General features: G+C 40.5%; 1 protein-coding gene across 14 annotated transcripts in view; it reads right to left on the bottom strand.

The window, feature by feature from the left end:
• Nucleotides 1–21,540, bottom strand: part of LOC131457267 (pleckstrin homology domain-containing family A member 5-like) — a 190,770-nt gene that overhangs the window by 71,427 nt on the left and 97,803 nt on the right. For 12 of the 14 annotated variants that reach the window (XM_058626212.1, XM_058626210.1, XM_058626213.1 and 9 more), the window contains exon 4: nucleotides 2,510–2,593. In XM_058626212.1, coding sequence (XP_058482195.1) covers nucleotides 2,510–2,593 — 84 coding nt within the window. Of the gene's footprint in view, nucleotides 1–2,509; nucleotides 2,594–2,820; nucleotides 2,987–17,034; nucleotides 17,112–21,540 lie in introns of those variants that run through there. The other 2 variants (XM_058626224.1, XM_058626222.1) reach the window with 2 other exon arrangements.

The raw sequence follows: 21,540 nt of genomic DNA, 5'->3' as shown, positions 1-21,540 counted from the left end.
TGGGGGCATACATTAGTCAGTCAACCTGAGAGCAGGGTGAGGGAGGGAGAGAACATTCTGTGTAGGTTTGTGAAACTGCCATAAACACACCTTTACAGAGAGAGGAGCCCATGAGCTCCAGCAGATTAGTCTGTTAAATTATTTCTGGACAATTTGTTTGTGCAAATACAGTCTAACTTGAACATTATCCAGATTTTTGATGAGGGAGCTGACTTATCTTACTTTTCCAAGTGGTCGTGGTTAGCACTATTGTCTCACAACAAGAAGATGCTGGGCTCAATTCTAAGTTTGGGTCCTTTCTGTGTGGAGTTTGCACGTTCTCCCTGTGTCTGCGTGGGTTTCCTCTGGGCTCTCCTTGTAATTTTGTATTTCAGTTGTGTAACGACAATCAAGGTGTGTTCCAGTGATGTATTGTGAATTTGGGGTTTGGAATCCTCTATTCTGATTGACCTCAGTGACACACATTTACCACATGAAGCAGCAGTAGACCAAAAGCCCTTTTCATCATGAGCTCAAAATGCTGATTTTCTCAAAGGGGTTTGTTGTGGGAGAGGGAGTTGTCAGTTGAACAAGGCTGTCTATAAGTGAGATAAAACAGCAAGTCTGTGGATATCATTTATTTAAACAGGCATGGGTTTTTATTCAAAGAGCTTTTTCTTTAGTGGATAATTATCTTTTCTTTTTTTCTAGTGCGTCCGCTGGCAGGCACCTATAGAACTGCTAGTTCTATAAGTGCAGGGGCACAGTCTACAGTCAGCTGTATGTAAGTTGCTAATTATGTATCACTACTTCATGGAAAGACACTTGAAAAACTAACTGTGGTGCTGTGGTAGAATGTCGGTATATTCATTTTTATAGCTATTGGTGTTCTTTCAACATGCAACAAGCACAGACAGAGTTGTGAGTCTGTTGTGTGTCCTGTGCAGCTCTCAGCAGCATGAACAGCCGCTGGCCTAGTCCACACTGTATGTAATCCACTGACAGTGTTTCACCAGAGAGAGCAGTCACAGTAAGGGAGTTATTGTGTGAGCTTCCTGCAGGCAGTGGCTGAAAAGACAGCTGAGTGACTGTGGGTGTATGTTACCTGCCCAGCATAAGTGTGTCACTTTGCAGATGCATGCAGTGTTACACAATGATTTACCATAACTCCCTCTGACCAACAACTTGGTGTCTCTTGTCTTCTTCCTGGTCTCCTCATGCTGAGCTGTCTGCCTGCCTGTGTCTGTCCTTCCATGCTGATAATTACTTCCTTCTCCAGTGGTCTGCTAACTCCCACACTCTTGAGCATGAGCCTCATCCATGTGTCACACAAGCATTTGGCAACTCTGGAGGATTAACCAGTTGAATTGTGTGGTTTATCTGTGTATCTGTGCAAACCACAGCTACACAAGATCTCATGTTCCTGAACAGACATGAATATCAAAGTGATAGCATTGTATTTTCATTTCATCATCAAAAATGGTTATGAACAGTAATTTTGTTGTTGTGTTTTCAGTTTATGTCGTGTTTTCTCCTTTTGTTGTTGTGTTTTAAGTTAATGTTGTTGTGTTTTCTCCTTTTGTTGTTGTGTTTTAAGTTAATGTTGTTGCGTTTTCTCCTTTTGTTGTTGTGTTTTAAGTTAATGTTGTTGTGTTTTCTGCTTTTGTTGTTGTCTTTTAAGTTTATGTTGTTGTGTTTTCTCCTTTTGTTGTTGTGTTTAAAGTTAATGTGTGTTTTTCTATTTGTGGTGGGGATTTGCACTTCAGGGTCACTGTATAGAACTGAAAGTTGTTTAGCTGCACAGTTATCCTACAGCTGAAAGTCATATAGTGTGAACTGCACAGTTATCCTTGAGACTGTAACAATGGGTTGTATGCAGGAATTATGACCCATAGGTAAGTCATTATAATAGGTGTCCCCTTGCAGTAGTATTAATAAAAGCAATCTGGTATCTCGATGAGTTTTCCACCGGCAGTTCACTTAGTGGTTAAGGCACTTTGGTGTGATCGACACGGGTTCAACTCCAATGTAAATAAATTAGGCAAACGAAACGCCAATGTTTTTTATGTCATTAGCCCTAACCCTAACCTCACTAAAACTTAGTAGTTGAGTTGGAAAATACAGATGTGCTAAAGACGTACCATTCGGTCATATCCTAAAAGTGCTACTTGTCATAGTGTGAACTGCACATTGATCCTCCAGCTGAAAGTCATGTAGTGTGAACTTCCCAGTGATCCTACAACTCTAAAAACCATGGAGTGTGAACTCTGAACTTGGAAGTCTGGACTTAAGACAGTGATCTGGTCTATAAGTAGGAATTCTGGGTACCCAGTCTCTTCCTCAATGCCTTCTGTCCTCATACAGTAGCACATATTCACAGTGTCACAGCTGTACACTGCAGCTGCAGCAGGCGTTCCATGAATGGATCAGTCTATTAAGAGTTCCTTTTGACTTTTTGCTTTCATAAATCAATGCAGAAATAAGAAGACGATAATGCTGTATGAGTGTATCACAGTGCACAGAGACTTACTGTTCGTTTACAACAAAGATGCAGTTGTCTTGGGAGGGAACTCCTGACACCGGGTGCTTACATGTCACCTTCCGCTCATTGTGGCTGCAGGGAAAGTCAGAGATAGACAGGAAGGAGACAAAAACAAGGGGAAGAGAGCGTTAAATCATCGGAACAACAACACATTAGCAACAACATGATGACATAACGTCATCTAAACTCCATGTTAAACATTTAAAGCAGCAAAAGGGTTAGTCAGTTCCCTGAGAGACAAGTTGCGAGTGTTGTCCTCACAACATCATCCACAATCAAACATCCTAACAATCACACACCTGGAGCCGTGGGTGATGCTGAATTTCAGCATGATTATCCAGTCTGGTCTGAGCTGTGATAACAACAAGTCACTGCAGACGAGCACGAAGTTCCTTTCATTCACATAAGTGTGACAAGTTCCCACAACAAAACAGTATCCAGAGCGGAGCACAGCAGTGTGGACAGTGTGGCAGAGAGAACAGCAACACTACAGTTGAGTAAGACTCTTTTTTTTACTCTCTCTTTCTCTCTCTCACACCCACACACACCCACACACACACACACACACACACACACAATGGCACTTCCTGCACACATTTTCCCTCCTGCTTTCACCATCTTCCTTTAGATCCCTGCTTATATGTGCTGTACAATCACGTGTATATGCAGTCACACATACAGTCTTCCCGATACAGTGGTTCACCATCACATTGCATTCACACAGCTATAAGGTTTTGTCCGTGTCTTTCTTCAGGACTCACATACGGACTGAAGCAAGTGGACATAGATAAGAATAAAAACTACTGTTGGTTTGAGTGTTCTGCTTCTTCAATGTGAAAATGTTCCAGTTCTTTCAAAGAAATCATTAAAACTGAATATTTTAGTTTGTGGACAATACAAGACTTTCAAGGTCATCATTTCTAGGTTTAGTTTTTTCAACATTTTATGGACCAAACAAGTTGACAGATTAATTTTACAGAGTAACAGATTAATATTATGAAAGTATTAGTATTAGTTGCAGTCGTAGTTGTGATATTGGTATTATATGTTCCACAAAAAAGTGTTATTTGGTCAAAAATAAAGTCGGAATTCCTAGTTCTAGTTCTTCCCATTCGAAAACATCAATACAATGATGGCCAAATCACTATTCTGACAGCAAAAAAAATTGGTTTTCAAATGCTCACGGTTGAGTTCACAAATAGTTGCCACTTGGTTCTGATGGAGTGGTTATTTTTCAGCATTTTTTTCACTGAAAAAAAAAGCATCTACTGAATCATAAATCGGACACACTTCATCTAATAAACATATTCCCCACGAGTGCTTGTATAGAACTCCACACATCACGTGACGCTGGATTCAATCTGTCAGATTTCACTGTGCACTTCCACGGAGATCGACTGATATATCCCGACGTGCTTTTTTTTTTAGTTTTTAAACAGGTGGAGAGGACACTACTCCAGACCTGCAGTATCCTGACATATTATGATGCTGCATTAAGTATTGTATCATTCGGGGGCAGCCCGTGGCCAAGTGGAAAGGGAACTTGACTTGTAACCGGAAGGTCGCCGGTTCAAATCCCCACCTGGCCAAAAAGCCCTGAGCAAGGTACCCAACTCCCAATGCTCCCCGGGCGCTACTCAGTGTGGCAGCCCACTGCTCCTAATTCTAGGATGGGTCAAATGCAGAGGATTATTTCCCTAGGGGATTAATAAACTTTAACTTTATTTCCTGTTTCGACTTATACTGTGTGTAGGGCAGCGGTTCTCAAACTTTTCGTTTGGGCCCCCTTTGGAGGAAGACATTTCCTGCCCCCCCATCGTGAACACGGGGCAGATGATGGTCTGAACAGTGGAGCTGTGACTGTCTGATGCACTGAGACCTGCGCTCACTTCACTACTGATTCCTGGGGAGGCTGCTTGTCTTATCGTCACTATTGGTTCATAAAGTTACTGATACATTTTATGAACGCATGAATTAGAGTTGAAGATAAAGAATCGATCGAATTGATTCTTTACATTATATACATTATATTATATTATATTATATTATATCAGTGAATGGAAAATCAAACAAAAAGTGTCCAAGAAAACAACATAATTCCTGTAACAACACATATAAACTAATAGCCACAGTCAATTGAATGAACCATTGAATTGATCATTTTAACCTGTGATGACGTCATTATACTTCTCAACTTACTGTATTCACATTTACAAATCCATGGTTTAAAGCCCGAAGCAAATGTGCAATCGGTATTCATGAAATCCGCTTGCGTACATCAGTAGCGTACTCCCATCATGCCTTTCACTGTTCATGGACACGCCGAGCAGGTTCAGAAAGCGGGCGGCTCGTTCACATAGTTGAGAGGCATTATGGGAGTAAAACTACTGTGCATGCTCTGTAGGCACAACCTGGAAATAAACACGGAAGTCCAAAACTTTTTTGGCATATGCTCTGGGCGAGCTACTCCATAGGAATGAACGGAGCCAAAGGGGCGGTGCTCTATCCAGTTCTTATAATACATCCATGGGTAACCCTAACCAGCAGCTCACAAGCAGCCGGGAGACCAGACCACACCACACCCGCTGATAAACAAACTCTGGTCATTGGAGATTCCATTTTAAGGAAGTTAGCAACACCAGCGACCATAGTTAAATGTATCCCTGGGGCCAGAGCGGGCTGCTAAAGATAAGCATAAATATGGTAAGATTCACGTCGGCTGTAACGACACCCGATTACGTCAAGCGTAGGTCACTAAAATAATGATGGAGTTAGTGTGTGCTTGTACAAAGACAATGTTGGACTTAGTTTTCTCTGGGCCCCTACCCCTACCTAACGTGACCAACTGAGGACATGACCAACCCCGACCACCCAAATGATTTAATCAGAAAAAATAAATACAAGAAGAGGGATTTATACAAACCTAATTAAAATCAACACAGACACTAAAAGTGAATTTCAAAATACTTCAACAACGTGGACTATTGAATATCAGGTCACTTTTCACAAAGTCAGCCTTTGTCAATGATTTAATTGCAGATAATCCCATTGATCGATTTTGTATTACTGAAATTATACTTAGAAGATTAGCCCCTTAGTATTACTGCACAACACATGCTTTAAAACAAACAACACATACTATTTGCTCTACCAATCAGGAGGAATCCTAGCCTTGGGGAAAATCTTGACAATGTACAACAAAGCCCTCCAAAATGCCAGAATATCCTTCAATCCTTTCAAGTAGCATAAGATTGACAATAGGCAGTGTAATGTAAATACTGCAGTAATGTACAACAGCATTATTGTCTACCAGAGGGCATAACCCTGGTTGCATAACGCCAGCTACTGGAGCTCTATAGTGAGTAGACCAATTAAATGATGTAGTTTCTGAATGGAAAAATATTCTAGAAGGTGAAAACTTTTAAAATTACTAAAATAGTGCATTTACTTATTTATTCATGTCTGCATATCAGCAACTCTTTATCATAGACTGACCATGAATATTAATGTGAGTGTGTCACACAGGTGAGCAGAACTCATGTTCCCCTCATCTCTGAGACCATAGCGAGATTCCTTACAAATCGGGGTCTCTGGAGTGTGTTGGCAGCAGATGGAGGATGAGTATGTGTACTTTTTTTAACATTCACATCTGGGTCCAGCAGATGAGCAAGACCTGCGGGGAGTCAGGGAGAGAGTGGCAGGAGGCTAAGCAGACGTGTAGCTCCACGACTGGGATTACTTTGCCATTCCAAGGGCCTAAAGCTAGAGACCGGGACGAAAAAAAAGTATTTTTCCCTCTGTGGCTTCCTTACAACTCACTTTTGAGTCAAGATAACAAAGAAAGAAAGAAGCATCAGTCACATCCTGCATTGCTGTACCTGGAGTGAAGCGGAAGGACGTGAGGCACATCTGCCTCTGATAACAAGACAGCCCAGAAGCAGGAGTAGCATATCATAACAAAATGACAAGCTAGTGAATTCATCAGTTTTCAACAGGCTTTCAGCTAACTTAAAGCAGCATTTCGAACCAGAGGCGTCATTACACTCAATTTCAGACACACAGCGAGACAAATCACAGCCTGATGTCGAGCAATAGGTCTCGATGTGAGTCGCGCCTGATCCAATTTTAACATCAGTCACATCTCTGCTGCTTCCCTGCAAAGCCTGACATCTCTCAGAGATTGCCTGAGTCACTCTGTGTCACCACTGACAAAGGTTCATTCATCGCATAATCAGCAGAAACCCGTTGAACATGAGCAGCAACAGGCAGCGGTAGGAAAAAAAAAAATCTAATCATCTGCAGAATACCACTGTTTTGTGATTAGAGACAAATGGACTTTCATATGCAACAGATGACTCGAGGCAATCTTTCCATCTCTGAGACTCTCTACTGCCTTAAGTACAAGTTTTACTCTAATGCTGCAAAAACCAAACAATTCTTATTTTAAAGCTACTTACTATAAACACAAACAACCATACTTATGATTGGTATATACCATTTCAATAAACCCTCCTTTATGTTATACACTGCACCTTAAATCATATCACATTCAATGTTAATATTGAGGTATGTTATGTACCTGGTTTATTTTAGTGATGCAATGATTATTTGATTATTAATTCATTACTGAATGAATCATAAACAAACAGAGTTTTTATTGATTAAAACAAGTTTTTTTTAAAAATGTTTATATTTTCTGGTTTCCATTTGACAAAGAAATCATTAAAACTGAACAATTCTGTTTCATGGACAACATCATCATTTCAAGGATTGGGAAACACCAATCAACATGTTCTGACATTTTAAGGACCAAATTAATTGAAAAAATAATGGACGGAATATTCAGTTATGAAAATAATAGTTAGTTACCATTAATGCTATTAAGACCTTAAGGCTGTCAACAGAGAACAGGTGAGCAGGTGATATTTTCAAAATGAAAGGTCATTATCTAATTAAATCACAAACTGCATACTCTACCTACTGTTAATATGTGTAGTAGTGTTTGTCTCACAGTTGATTGTTTCTGCTTTAAACAACATTGTGTGAAGCCTTTTCATTATTCATCCATCCATTATCTACGCTTTATCCTCCACCGGAGGGTCGCGGGGGTTTGCTGTGCCAATCTCAGCTGTACCTTTTGTACACCAAGTGTAAAATGATGTTGTAGTGGTACTAAAATATGATGACTGGAACAGCAGCTGCAGTTGTGTCCTTGTCATTTGGATCTTCCCTGTGAGTCACGGGGAGGTTAACTCTTTCTATGCAGTCATTCATGGAACAAGATGAGTGACTCTGTCTGTTTTGTGAATGGCATTTTAAAATGGTGCACAGCAAATGAAACTTGCCTCATCCCTCTTTCAGACTTCAGTCGTTTAGAATTGCACATGGAGTCCACTAACTCAAGACGTTTTGTGACTATTTGAGTTCCAGTTTTTAGGTATCATGGCATGCTGCTCTGTGTCATGTGACCAACATACCGCTCAGTTTCCTTGAGTAAATGTATGTCACAGTCCGGGGCTAGTGTGTACTGTGAACATAATGTCCATACCAACTAAAAAGATGCACAGAGGCATGTAGGGTATAGTGACCGAGATATAAATGGACCTATAATGGACCTGGTTTGTTTATTTACTTTTTTGGCACAAGGTGAGCTGAGGGCGAGGTGTGGAGTGTTTAGTGCAACGGGTTAGATGTAGAAATTGTGAGAGAGGACACAGGAGGAGGACCAGAGATAGAGGATGTGTCAGCAGCATCAGAATTTCAGATTTTGTGTTACCTGTGATGACAGAGGTAAAGAAGAGGTGGATAAAACGGCAACCGTACGCGAGCGCTGTGTAATGTTGCTTACACTAGCAGCAACAAGAGAAGTGACAAGAAAACCTATTCTTTTAAGATTTGACAGAACAGACAGTTTATATTGTTACCTAGAAGGCAAACGAAATGAAAAGCATGTTTAAATGCAGCAATGTGTCCCCAATGTCTCCCCTCTTACTATTAAAAAAAAATCACTCTGATACACGATTGTCACAGTGATGTGCCTAAGCTGCCCTTTTCTTTCAGCTTATGCATGATTGCACGATATGTCCTTAAGAGTATCTGAGAAAAATATGTAAAATATATATAATATAAATATATATATTTGTGAACCGTTATAGTCCACCTGTTTTGGTCTTGGCCCTGTGCATTAACACATGTGTAGCACTAAAACAAACAGTCAGTGAACAATAGCTCAGCTAATTCTGTCCATGTGAAATGTCAGGTAATGTTTAATCAGTCCTCATTGTGGTCAAACGTGCTTTTGTTTTAAATGTCATGTGAACAGCATTTGCATGGTCTCTCTCTCTCTCTCCCTCTCTCTCTCTGTGTGTGTGTGTGTGCAGTGTGGCTGCCATTCACCCTCTGTCCCTCAGGCCAGGCCACTAACCTTTCAGAAAGGCCATCAGCATTGACAGCCCCCCTCCTCCCCTTTCTGTTCCTCCCTCAATTCCTTCCTCTCTTTCTAACTCTGGTTCCTGGTTTTTTCCTCCTCATATCTGTTCCTGTCCCAGTCATTTTCAGGTTCTCAATTATAGGTCAGCTCTTCAGCTCTTGATCCATTCTGACCTTTTCACTCTGAACTTCCCTCCATTTCTTCCTACTCCTACTCTCCCTCACTTCTAATTCAGGGGAGGACAAACAAACACTATTAATCAATGGGATGGCACCTGACCACTTGTAATTACAGCTGTAAATACATCCAAGCACGGACTGTTATCTGTTCTGCCAAACCACGCCAGGAGGTGGGCAGTGATGCAATGTGACCAGATTAAACGCATCTCCACTCACCTACAACAACTATGTGCACAGTCTGTTCTGCTTCCGTCAGTTTTCTGCTTGTAATGGAAGACATTTTCCCCTGCTTCAAAAAGCAAAGAGGAATCTATATACAATAACGTGACTTCACGTGCGGATAACGTAGCTGTTGTTGTTGATATGGAAGCGGGGATGACTGTGATCAGACAGCAGTCGGAAAATATGGTGTAAATACATTTGGTGGAAGTGCCATCCGATCGCTATCTGATCACAGAAAACACATTCTAATGCCAGGTGTAAAACATGTCTGTCAATATATTTAATACTGTCACACATCACACAACTGTGTACTTGTGTTTGGATAAATATGGAGAGAGATTCAGGGACAAGATTACTGACACATTTAAACATTAATTTAAGTAAAGAGAATTTGATAAAGCTGTCAAAACTTTGTGTTGAACACACTTTGTTTTTCTGAAGCTTCACTAGGTGTTTTTGCTGTTGTTTTGTCACATTGCTGTTGTTTGCTGTTGCTAGGGGTTTTTGCTGTTTTGGAAGTCAGTGTCTGAAAAACTTGTTGGCAGGTCATTTATAAACAGGCTAAAGAGCAGTGGACCAAGGACTGAGCCATTCTGTTTAGTTAAGAATGATGCATTTTCTTGATTAATTTTCGGATCAGATGAGTTTTGAAAGAGATATGTTTTCTTTTTTCTTTATTTTTTATGCATTTTTTATATATATTTACTTTTTGTGACATCATCAGTAGTAAATTCTGGGTGATCACCTACCCATAACAAAAAATGCAGACTGTAGACAGGAAGTAGCTTACAGAAGGACAATTTGACAGATACATACACTGCCTCCTTGGCAGAAGTAATAAGTGATCATCATTCTCACTGCTTTTCCATATTTAATCAGTCTAAATAAGTAGCGGTGAACAAAGTAGCCAGTCTCCAAGTCTATGTGTTAGGTTTCTTAGAGTTTCCCACAAATAGTCTTGACTTTTGTAAGTACTGTAACATGAGGGTTCAATATGTGGTGGTTCAGATCACTCTTAATGGGAGGAAACAGCAGGGTGAAGACGGATAACTTTCTTAAGCAGCACTTCACTGTTCTCCATTACAATTTAGAATATGCAAATGTAAAGATTTAAATGTGTAAATATGTAAATAACAAGTGTGCACACATAAATATGTACATAGTTAATCATGTAAATACTGTAAACACAGTTTTTTGTAAATTGTAGTCAAATATGAATTTGCTTAACTTCTGAACCTTACAGTACCAATAACAACAACCCCGAGGACTGGAGCTACTCAGAACAATGGCAACATCACTCACACTGCTATCAAACTCCTGCACTGGCTCCCATGTCGCTATTGGTAACCGTGACAGATGATGGGATAGTGATGGAGGTCCCTGGAGGTTGACGGTATCAGCCAGGTGAGCATTCCACCAAAGAGACAATCCAAATAAATACAGGAGATAGGAAAACTGTGAGGAATAGAAGTCATCTCTTTCTGTGTCTCCTTCCATTCTGTCCCATTACTGTATGTCTCCACCACCATCATCATCATCATCATCATCATGAAGGCCATGGACTCTCAGTGTGTAAAAAGGCCAGTGATGTTATTTCCCCCCTGGCTTTTAGCTAAAGCAAACTGCTGCTTGGTAGAATACGATTGTGAGTCTGAAGGATTCATGTCACTGATATAATCGTAATAAATCGATATAAATCGTAATATAGCTATTTAACACAGATTTGACCTACAGGATTCTAGTGACAGCAGCTTTAGGACAAAAACAGTCAACAACCAACACCTCATCTAGAATTTAATTTTATTAATCCCCTTAGTGAAAGTATTCTTCTGCATTTGACCCATCCTAGAATTAGGAGCAGTGGGCTGCCACACTGAGTAGCGCCCGGGGAGCATTGGCCGGGTGGGGATTTGAACCAGCAACCCTCCGGTTAAAAGCCTAGTTCCCATTCCACTTGGCCACGGGCTGCCCAAGCCTATCTATTATCTACTATCCTCATACGGGAAGCTAGCGTTATGGTACAAAATGGTCAGGTCATCACCAAACATCGCATCACAGATAAGCGACTATTCACACTCACATTCACAAAATGCTATATTCACATAAAATCTCCATTTAAAACTAAATTTGAAACAGTCTGTGTTGTTAGGTCTAAATCAGTACAACACCAACAGCCGTCAGATTAATCAAGACAGAGATATTTTAAATAATACTCATTAGACTGATTGGCACTGAATGAGAAGTACAGTTACATGACTTATTTATGACATAGCAATAAAATCTTTACCACTTAAAATCCCAGTGCATTAAATACTTGGCACAGGTCTGGCAGTGATACGTCTTCGACCTCATATTGTGTGTAGCAGTTGAACTCAGGATAACCACTTCATTTGACAGTGATGTATTAAGATATGAAATTGCTGCATGCAGCATCTTTGTTTCTATCTCGGCTGGCAGCATTATGTGCAGACACTACAAAAGAAAATAGGAGGGTACTACATACAGGTCCAATTGCAAATACTGGGCAATGCCATGTGGACCTGGGTGTACACAAACAGGCCAGAAAGCAAAATGCAAAGCAACACAATGTGTTGCTAAATGAGGCCACGGTGAAAAGCCCCAGCATTCTGATGAATTTACATTGACATGTGGTTTCAAGGAGAGCTAGAAAATAAGTGGTATTGCTGTTTGTCATGGTTCATTCACAAAATCCTCATCTCGTGAAAACTGGTTCCAGAGTCACTTACCATGACTCTATTTATCAAAAAAACTTACATACAACTTTTCTCACTAGCAGCAGCGCATTTATCCTGTCATAGTGATGGAGATACATTGTTACACCTCCGGTGATGTTTAACTGGAAAATCTTCATCCAATTTCCACAGTATTAATCGAATCAAATGTTAGAGTCAAAGGTATTGGAAGTAAATATCTCACCATTTGATTTGATTTGATTCACAGGGCTCATATTTTATTATTGCAAATGGAACAAGGTGTTGTTTGTGATTAATACAACATTCATTCAGTCTACAAGTAAGTTGTGAGGTGCACTCACATGTGCATGTGTATAATTTATGTATATGTATCACACTTCTGCAGAGTGCAGGGGCCAGACAAAACCTCCTGTCAATCCATTTATGGAGCCCCTAAACAATTGAAATAATAAAAAAATATGTTATGGTCAAAATGTTAAAACATAACTATAAAGAAGTGATGAATATTCAATGTATTATTTGTTGAATATTCTATGAGAGCGAGATTCATGAAAATAACGCAGGGTTCACTGCATGCTGAGCTTAGAGGAACAGTTTGATTTCATCAAAAGCGTGTAGGCATCTTCAATAGGGTGTGGCTGTGAGAGCGTAAACCATCACCACTCAAATAAAATAAAGGTTTTTGAATAACAAATCATACATTCAATGACAAACTGAATATCATTAACAAGAAATGCACATTCAATATTGGCCGTTCTTTTTCTTTTCTTGTCTGCAAAGTAGAGGTACCGCCGCCATATTCTTACTATTATTATATATTTTTTCATGAACTGATATATTTTTTATTTTGCTGATATTAATGACAAAAAAGTGTTTCTACTGACGACAAACATATTCTCTTTAATGATTTTAATTAAAAAATATTTTTTTATTGAAAAACCTTATTGTAATGGTGATGGTGTGCACACTCACAGCTATCTTAAATAGGTGTGACTTTAATAATAATAACAATACTAATACTACTAATAATAATAATAATAATAATAACAATAATAATAATACATTTATAGCATGGTTTCTCATTTTCTGCAAGTTCACATAGTGTGCAATGATGATTCTCTTTAGTCTTAAGAAGTGGATGTGTGAAGTTTCCTGTTTATTATAATGTAGGAAGCAGTCCAAATAGTTGACTTCTCAGCTGAGCTATACGGTGAAAGTACTATTTTGTGACTTTTCTACCCTCATTAGAGATGATCTTTTATAATAAAGGAGTAAGAGAGAATGATGCAGAAAAGATCCAGATGGTGGCTGTCATGCCAAACCCACATCCACTTAGCAGCTACAGCCGTTCCATGATTTGCCAGCATGCACCCAATCCAATGCCAACTCCTTTCTGCTGCACTCCTGTAAGCACATTCAGCCTTCTTTGACCTCTAAAATACAGCCTTTCGGCTGAATCCTGTGCTCGTTCACCTCACTGAGTGAAATGATGATGTGGGAAATTGGGAGCTGCTAACAGTGGCAGTCAACCTGCAGGAATGGAGGTACTGGTGGAGCAGAGAGGACTGGCCATATGAACTTAGAAATAAATCAATTAGCCAAATACTCTGATTTCCATCAGGCTTGCTGGATGCTGGGTTAGGGGAAGTAACTAAGGACACTGGGTAGCTAGGCTACTTCCCCTTCATCCTCAGCTTCAACTCAGCTTTTATACATTTATAAAACCATGCCTCACACGGCCTCACACACAGGCCCACGCCAGTTTCTCTATATAAATCACAATCAACTCATAATGTGGCGCAGCTTTTGTGGGCTTCAGGTAAGACCCACACTTAACAAAAAATAGTTCAGAAAATGACCTAGATTAATATTCATTGATTGCAAGCAACTGAAAAATCATAGAAAACCCAGAGAGAAGAGAGAACAAGAGGTTCATGAAGCAAATAAAACGCCGCGCTTCGATCACTGGGAAAAGTCGGGCAGGGTCGTGTGCAGGCTTAAAGACCCGCAGGCCGGGTCAGGTCGGGTTGTACTTTTCAGGACCGTTGAGAACTCTAATTGTAGTTAAATGATCAGCCCATGGCCAAAAGTGAAAGGAATTTGGCTTGTAAATGGAAGGTCACTATTTCAATCCTGGGACGGGCTGAGGGCTGGGATGCCACTGAGCAAGGCACCCAATCCCCCATTGCTCCCCAGGCGCAGATAAGTGCTGCCCTCTGTGCTCAGCTTGTGTGGTTTCACTGGTGTGTAATAAGGATGGGTTAAATGCAGAGGACATATTTACACACACTATTTGGTGTGTGTGCAAAAAGAAAACCGTTGTCAGAGGAAGCTAGAAAGTGGAAACGACTGTCTGACCACACATGAGTAAACATCAGATTGGCTTTTTCACGAATGGTGAGAATTAAAAACACAGAAGCATGAAAAATGGATGGTGACAGGAACATGGCTCCGCCGCCTTGTGTTTGCCGACTCCATTGAAAGCATCAGTGATGATAAAGTGTTAGATGGATGGGTGTTTAAAAATATGTACTCCTTAACTCTAGGGGGAGCTCTGAAAAAAAAAAAAGATGAAAAAAGTGACCAGACTTGCAAAGTCTGCTTTAAACCAGTATTGTAAAATAACTATCTCCATTTAAACAAGCATTTTAGCTCAATATCAGAAATAATATGCCCAGCAGAAATTGTTTACCACATGGCCATTAAATTAAAGTGCATGGTGTTTCATAAAGCAGTGGTTCCCAAAGACTTTTATTTTAAATGTAGCCAGCAGAGTTTCCCATCATCTCAAGTGTGGACTGTAGCAACAGTGGATGTTGTGACGGTCTGTTCATCAGGAATCTTGTGACACTAACGCCAGAACTGTGTAATGGAAAAGCACCATAAGAGAATATCCCATTGAAGGTCCCATTGAAGGGGGATGATTATATACAGAAAAGACTCCAAGAGAAAGCTATTGTCTTCATTCTTTGACGAAAAGGTCCATTAGAGCCTGATGCAACCCAACATGTACCGTGGTAGTTTGTATTTTGAGTATATTTATAATGAAATATGTTAAGGTCATTAGACAGATGACTATATTTATCAGCCTCAGCTAGCTGCTCATCAGAAAGTGAGGTAGCGTCTGGCTTTGCTCATGTCTGATGTTGCCTCAGTTCTCCTCATTACTGATCTGTCTTTGTTAAATTCTTACTTAAAGGCGACATAGAATGCTTGTATCACACATATATGTTAGTTATGGAGGTCTACTTACATATATTAACTTGTTTTCATGGTTAAAAACCTACTAGTCGCTGCAAACGAGCCGATCTGACGCTCTCGTCAGCCGCGCTGTTTCAGACCAAAACCCCACCTCCAGAACGTGGACTGTGTTGTGATTGGCCAGCCAACGAGAGCTTTCCCACTGTCCTGTGATTGTCCAGGTACCTGGAAGTGACGTTATAGATAGGCCAGCTCTCAGATACACAGCTCCCCCTCTGGCACGGTGGATGCTCTGCATCTCAGCAGCTACAACGAGAGTAGTTCTTCTTCTTCTGCGGTTGAATGTACGCAACCGGATGTGCCCGGACTAGTGCCCGCACCAGGAGGCGCTACGGTGGTGAGAGGAGTGGTGAGGATTTCTGATGACGACATCGAATTACGGAAGTGCCGATCCGCTTCGCAGAGCCCAGGAAAACAATAAACCCTATTTTCTCAGCAGTGGCTGAACTGTTTGTTCTGAAACGTTAGGGTTTCATAAACGAGGAAATGACGCAGATACACACACACAAACGCAGCGTTAATTGGAGCAGCCGGTCTATGTCGCCTTTAATTGACACCGACTCCAGAGACTTTTTCTCTGGTTTACAGAGCCTTGGGCACAGAAAACTAGATGTTGCATCATGCCCAGACATTTGCTTGTAGTGGGGCTTGGAAGGAAGGTCTTCTCTCCCCACCCTCCTTTGATTGCACAGAGTAGCATCAGCAGCTAGCTATCAACCAAATCATTCTGATTAACTCTTGACTGGATCCTCCATCCAGCTCTTATCTGTTCACCGACCCACATTGCAGCAGATCGTTCCATGCTCAATTTTTAGTATTATTCTTGTCTTTGTTCTTTGCAATTGCTAGCCTGTATCTTATTAGGATCATCACCAACATGTCTAAACTCCAGCCTGTTTCCTTGCCTGCTATCTCAAATCTTAGAGCCAGACTCTCTCTTAATTTCAAGCTCACACCAATCATGCTTACCCTTCTTCAACCCTGTTCTATTGACATCCCATTTCCCTCACAACTTCAATTCTGATTTAATAAAACTCCTTTCCTTATCCTGGAAGACTTCTGAAATAATCTAAATGGATATAGTGCTTTTTGTCCCTTAATAATTACATATTTGTACCTAAATAGAAGGCATGTCACTAATAAATATACATTTTGTTTCTCAGTAATGAACAGCTGTGATAGAGCTTTTTCTTTAAACATTAAACAGATGGAAAATAGCTTAACTGAAATTTGACAGACAACTAGATTGTTACTACGGCGATGTTCAGAATGACGTCTTCAGAAATTAATTTCCACCCACACTGTAACCCAAAAGCCATCATTACTAAGAAATGAAAACAAGCCCCACACTCTGCTGTGTTTAGCTTTCACACTGGTGAATATTCTGACAAGAGCAGTGCCAGTGACAGTTCGTCTGTCCAGCAGCAGTAATGACATTAGCTGCTGTTAGGAAATTGCACCCCTGAATCACCCATCTGAAACAGCACACAGCAAACAGCTCTGAGCCGCCGAGGAGCAGCTTATTTTATCTTTTGGAAAAGAAAGCCTTGGCAACTGCATGTGTGATTCTCGCATCACAATTTACACTGCCAACACATCACCTCTCAGCATATGCTGCACTGTAAGGCATATTTCACAGTGTCTGCATGGCAGAGAAAAAAAACAAATGCACACAATAGTGATAAAGTCCACGGTCGGTTGACTCACCAGAGGAAGTGCAGGAGGAGTTAAGGAGTGAATCGGATTGATGCCTCGTCCATGGGCTTCGCTGTGGTTGAAGGCAGCAGCACTGCTTGTGTGCGTGCTGCTCAACATGCCCTCCCTCACTCGCTTTCTCTCTCTCCTGCTCTGCCTGCACCACCACCACCACTACTCCAGCCTTAAAGTCAGATATTGTCACTGTGGAGTGAAATACTCCAGGAATTCACCACAACACTGACACGTGAAGACAGCTGAGTTGAGCACATGTCTGTTCAGGTGTCAGAACAAGGAGGATGGATTCTGCCTTCACAGACTTGACATATCTTTATCCTTTCAGCTCACTGGGTGAATTGGTTCTTTCATTGTTTCAGCAAACGATAGCAACATAAGCTCTTATTTGGTTTGATGAATAATCTCAATCTTTGTTTGACCATAGGAGATCTCCTCATTCGATATCACAATACTTGCTGATATAGGTCAAATACTTCTTAATTTAGGACAATAAAAGGCTTGAGAGAACATCTAAGTCTTATGTTTACTTTTGAATACGTGAGTTGAGGGAGAAAGCATTTGCAAATTCTTCTGGATTTAATTGATCACCTTGTTTTATCCTTTCCCCCTTCTGGTTCAAGATGAAATGTTCCAAAGGTTCCAAAACTTCAGGGAAAACAAACAAACCATTAAGGTCATTTAGAGCTTCAAGAGGAGTAAATGCAACCGTATACATTACTGAGAACCAATAAAGCCTTGTGAAGAAATCAAATCATCACCAAACCTTTTTTTTGTCTGTGTGTTTTTAAGTAATTTTGGTGATATTTCTGTACAGGAAGTAGCAGCTTTTCACAAATGTGTTGATACATTTATTCAATTATTGGGCCAAGTGAAAAATAACACCAATACTGTTGTTAGTCTGTGAATGAATGTCTCTTACAGCTTGTACGACAAAACGTTATGTTTACAAGTGGTTGGCAATGACACATAGCAACATAACAACAGTGCCAGGAAATAAATTGCCACTATTAAAATGCATTAGCATTTACTGTGGTGGCTTATAGACACAAACAGGATTTGATTTGCTACAAATTAGAAAGTGCTTGGAGTTAATGTCTCCTGTCCACCATAAATATTTGCATTCAGATAGTATTATGAGATTATAAGTGTGGGTCAGTTGTGAAGATGTTTGGCAATGATGCAGGGTTTGTCTTCATGTTAGAAGTGAGGGAAAACCAGACACTTTGTCATCTCTCTTTTTTAACATAAAAGACACACAGAGATAGAGAGATAGAAACACTTTTCCTGCTGATGAATACGCCTCGACACTGTTCCTCACGTTGTCCTGCATCAGTGCCTCTAAGTGTATCTGCGGCTGAAAATCCATTTCCACTGTGAAATGGCTGTCTTCTTCTCACAGCCTCATAATTTTAACAGCTATTGCAGGCTGTTCCTTGATGCTGCAATGTTACTTTACATTATGTCACTTTGCTTTATGTCCTCGCTTCTTCCAGAATGAGATGTCGCACGCCTTTAAAATTGAAAAAATGTATCACTCATTGAACATGTAATGTTTGCTGCCAGCTAAAACCTAACAAACTGCCTGTATGAGTATGTATCGCAGTCTGTAGAGGAAATACAGATCAGACATTGTTTACTGTGAGTTTTGCTGGACTGTTATATTTTTGAACTCAGTTTCGATTTTCGAGTTTCCTTGAATATACCAGCAACGGGCATTTGCTTAGTGGACTGTATATGTATATGGGACGACATTTACTAGGTTCCTTGAATGCATCAGCAGCAGGCATTGGGTTGGTGGACTGCATCTGTAATAGTTATGACATTAACAAGGTTCCTTGAATGCATTAGTAGCAGGCATGGGGGTATTGCAGGAAATTGTGTTGTGTTATAGTGTAGTGTTGTTTTTCTGCTTCTATTTCTTCTAGACTGTAGTAAAAGCCACTGTAGGTTGTTGAGGAGCTGCTCCGTGGATAAAAGTTCCACTTGAGGGCTCAGGACTTGGTGTAAAGTAATGAGTTTGACCTTTCAAAGAGTGCCTAGCACTTACAGCGCCATAGTGAATGAAGCGCATCTAGTGCATTAAGGAAAAAGGCCAGTGCCACTGTTCAGCAGCAGTGGAGGGAAAGGGCAGATGAGGGGGATGTCCAGAGTGAAAACACATTAGCTGAGATATCGGTGTTCAAATGTGCACAGAAAGCAAAGAGTGAGTATGTGTGCAGTGAGCAATTGTGCCGTAAAAAAAATACTCAAACAAACAGAACAAACACAGTCTCCAGCTTTTAACGCAGTCTACATTAGGAAGGCTTTTATTTGTAATACTCCAGTTTTTCCGGCAAAGAGGTTGTTTTTAAAAGCCAGCAGTTACTGTAACTGTTGACCTGGATTTCCCTCTGTGGAAACCTGACAACGTCTCCCAACAATATTTTAAATGGATATAGTAGTTTTGACAGATGCATTTCCTGTCAAATGAAGGTGTGGGAACCCTGATTTTTCCATCGTGCCATGCCATTCACGTCATATTAGATCATCATTGTCGTCTTTCAACTTTGGTTTTGGGTTAAATTCCCAGATCCACTAGTCTACGTGCTGATGTGTCCTTGGGCAAGACACTTAACCCCACATTGCTCCTTTGTAGAGTTGTATGTCTCGGTCTCGATACCCTCTGGTCTTGGTATTGGTTTAGGTGGACGGTACATCAAAGGGAGAGACGTTATGGTGTAACTTCAACACTAGTCTGTTTTTTTTTTTTTTTTTTTCGGTCTCAGTCTTGGTCTCAATCTTGTCTCGACTTGGTCTTGTCTTGGTCTCGATGCCCCCTGGTCTTGGTATTGTCTTGGTCTCGGTTTAGGTTGTCTTGACTACAAGTCTATTGGTTTGTGACTATTTGTATCAACAAGACGTTCTTTCATGTGATATTTACACTGATTGCAAGGGTGACATGCGAGTGACATTTTTTTGTCGCTCAATCAGCTGACTGTCATGTACCGTGCCATTCTACTCTTGTACCCCAAGGAAAGGGTGTCAAAAAATGGAACATGGTTGGTTATTTTTTTGACAAAAAAATATGTACCGTACTGTACCATACCAACCGAACCCTTCCACTTGAAGGAAACACGGCTAAAGAATACTCGCCCTGTGTGTGTGTGTGTGTGTTTGAAAGACAGAGAGAGAGAGAGTCACCTGTGTGCAAAATGCTTGAAAAGGCATTTTTACTGCATTCATTCCACTTATTTGATAAATTGGGCTTCGCAAGGTCTGACGTGCTTTGACTACTGAAGCGCTAAATTCAGTTTAGTTCAGTGATGAATGTTTCAATAGCTGTTTATTGTAGTTAGTGAGAAGCATTAACTTGCTCCTGGTAGCACTGACGCCTGTCACAAACTGTAGTTTAAATGTAGTGAGTTAAACTGTTAGTTTTTAGTCATAGTCTAATGTTGACATCCGGGTAGATCAACTGAACCTCCGTACTTCGCAGAGGTTAGTCTGATTGGATCTCTAATTATTATTCTCTTCTGATTGGTTCTCTTCACAGTTCATCCCGCCCTAACATTTTCATCTGTTTTTTATTTGTTGACGAACGTGTCAGTGGATTTTGTCGGATCAAAATTATTTTTATTTCTTCATATTTTTGTCATAGTTTTCATCAACGATATTAACACTAATACTATATGATGATCAGGGCCAAAAAAACATGCTAGATGTTTATCCAGAAACTGCTCAGACACAGAGGGAGAGAAAAGTGGGTCACAGTGGGTTAATGGCACTGAGCAGTGAATGTATCACCCACGACCCTCAGAGCAAATTGATCAGTTACTGTGAAGGAGCCATTACATAACAACCTACAGTTGACAATGGCTAATTAGCTGCCAGTAGGTTCACTGTAGCTACACACAGCTCCACAGCTGTTTGAAAAACCAACAGCAACCTCTGACACTTCCTTTGTGTTGCTTGGCAACAAAGGCCGATCTTGCTCCTGTGTGTACAAAAGGATTCATGATTCCATACGGATTTTTTTCCTCGGGGCTGGTCTGTGGGCAGTGATTCAACAGCTCAATGGGAGAGGAGAGGAGAGGAGAGGAGAAGAGAGGAGAGGAGAAGAGAGGAGAGGAGAGGATTCTACAAAGTCAGTGTGAAAGTTAATCTGGTCATCAGTGTGTATCATGCTTAAAAAGCTGCAAGCAGGCAGAGCATTGTGATGTTCGTAGACTGAGCTTGCCAGTAGAAGCATGTCAGTAATTCATGTGTGTCATTCTCTCTTTATAGAGCTCCCGGTGTCAGGTGACTCTTACTCACAGCGCAATGTTTGCTGGGAAAATGTGCTGGGTTCAAGCTTTAAGACTTCACAGTGCACTTTTCAGAGATCGAGCAAAAAATAAATAATGAATAAAAATCACAGAACCTGACAGAATGAATATATCTAATCCTACCTCTCCAGGTGTTCTTTAAAAGTATGGAAACAGCCACAACGGATTATTCCAGCATTATGACATCTTCAACTTT

Source organism: Solea solea, chromosome 3 (genome assembly GCF_958295425.1).
Source record: "Solea solea chromosome 3, fSolSol10.1, whole genome shotgun sequence".
Lineage (NCBI taxonomy): Eukaryota > Metazoa > Chordata > Actinopteri > Pleuronectiformes > Soleidae > Solea > Solea solea.
Note: the sequence above shows the minus strand (reverse complement) of the source record. Positions and strands in the feature narration are given on the sequence as shown.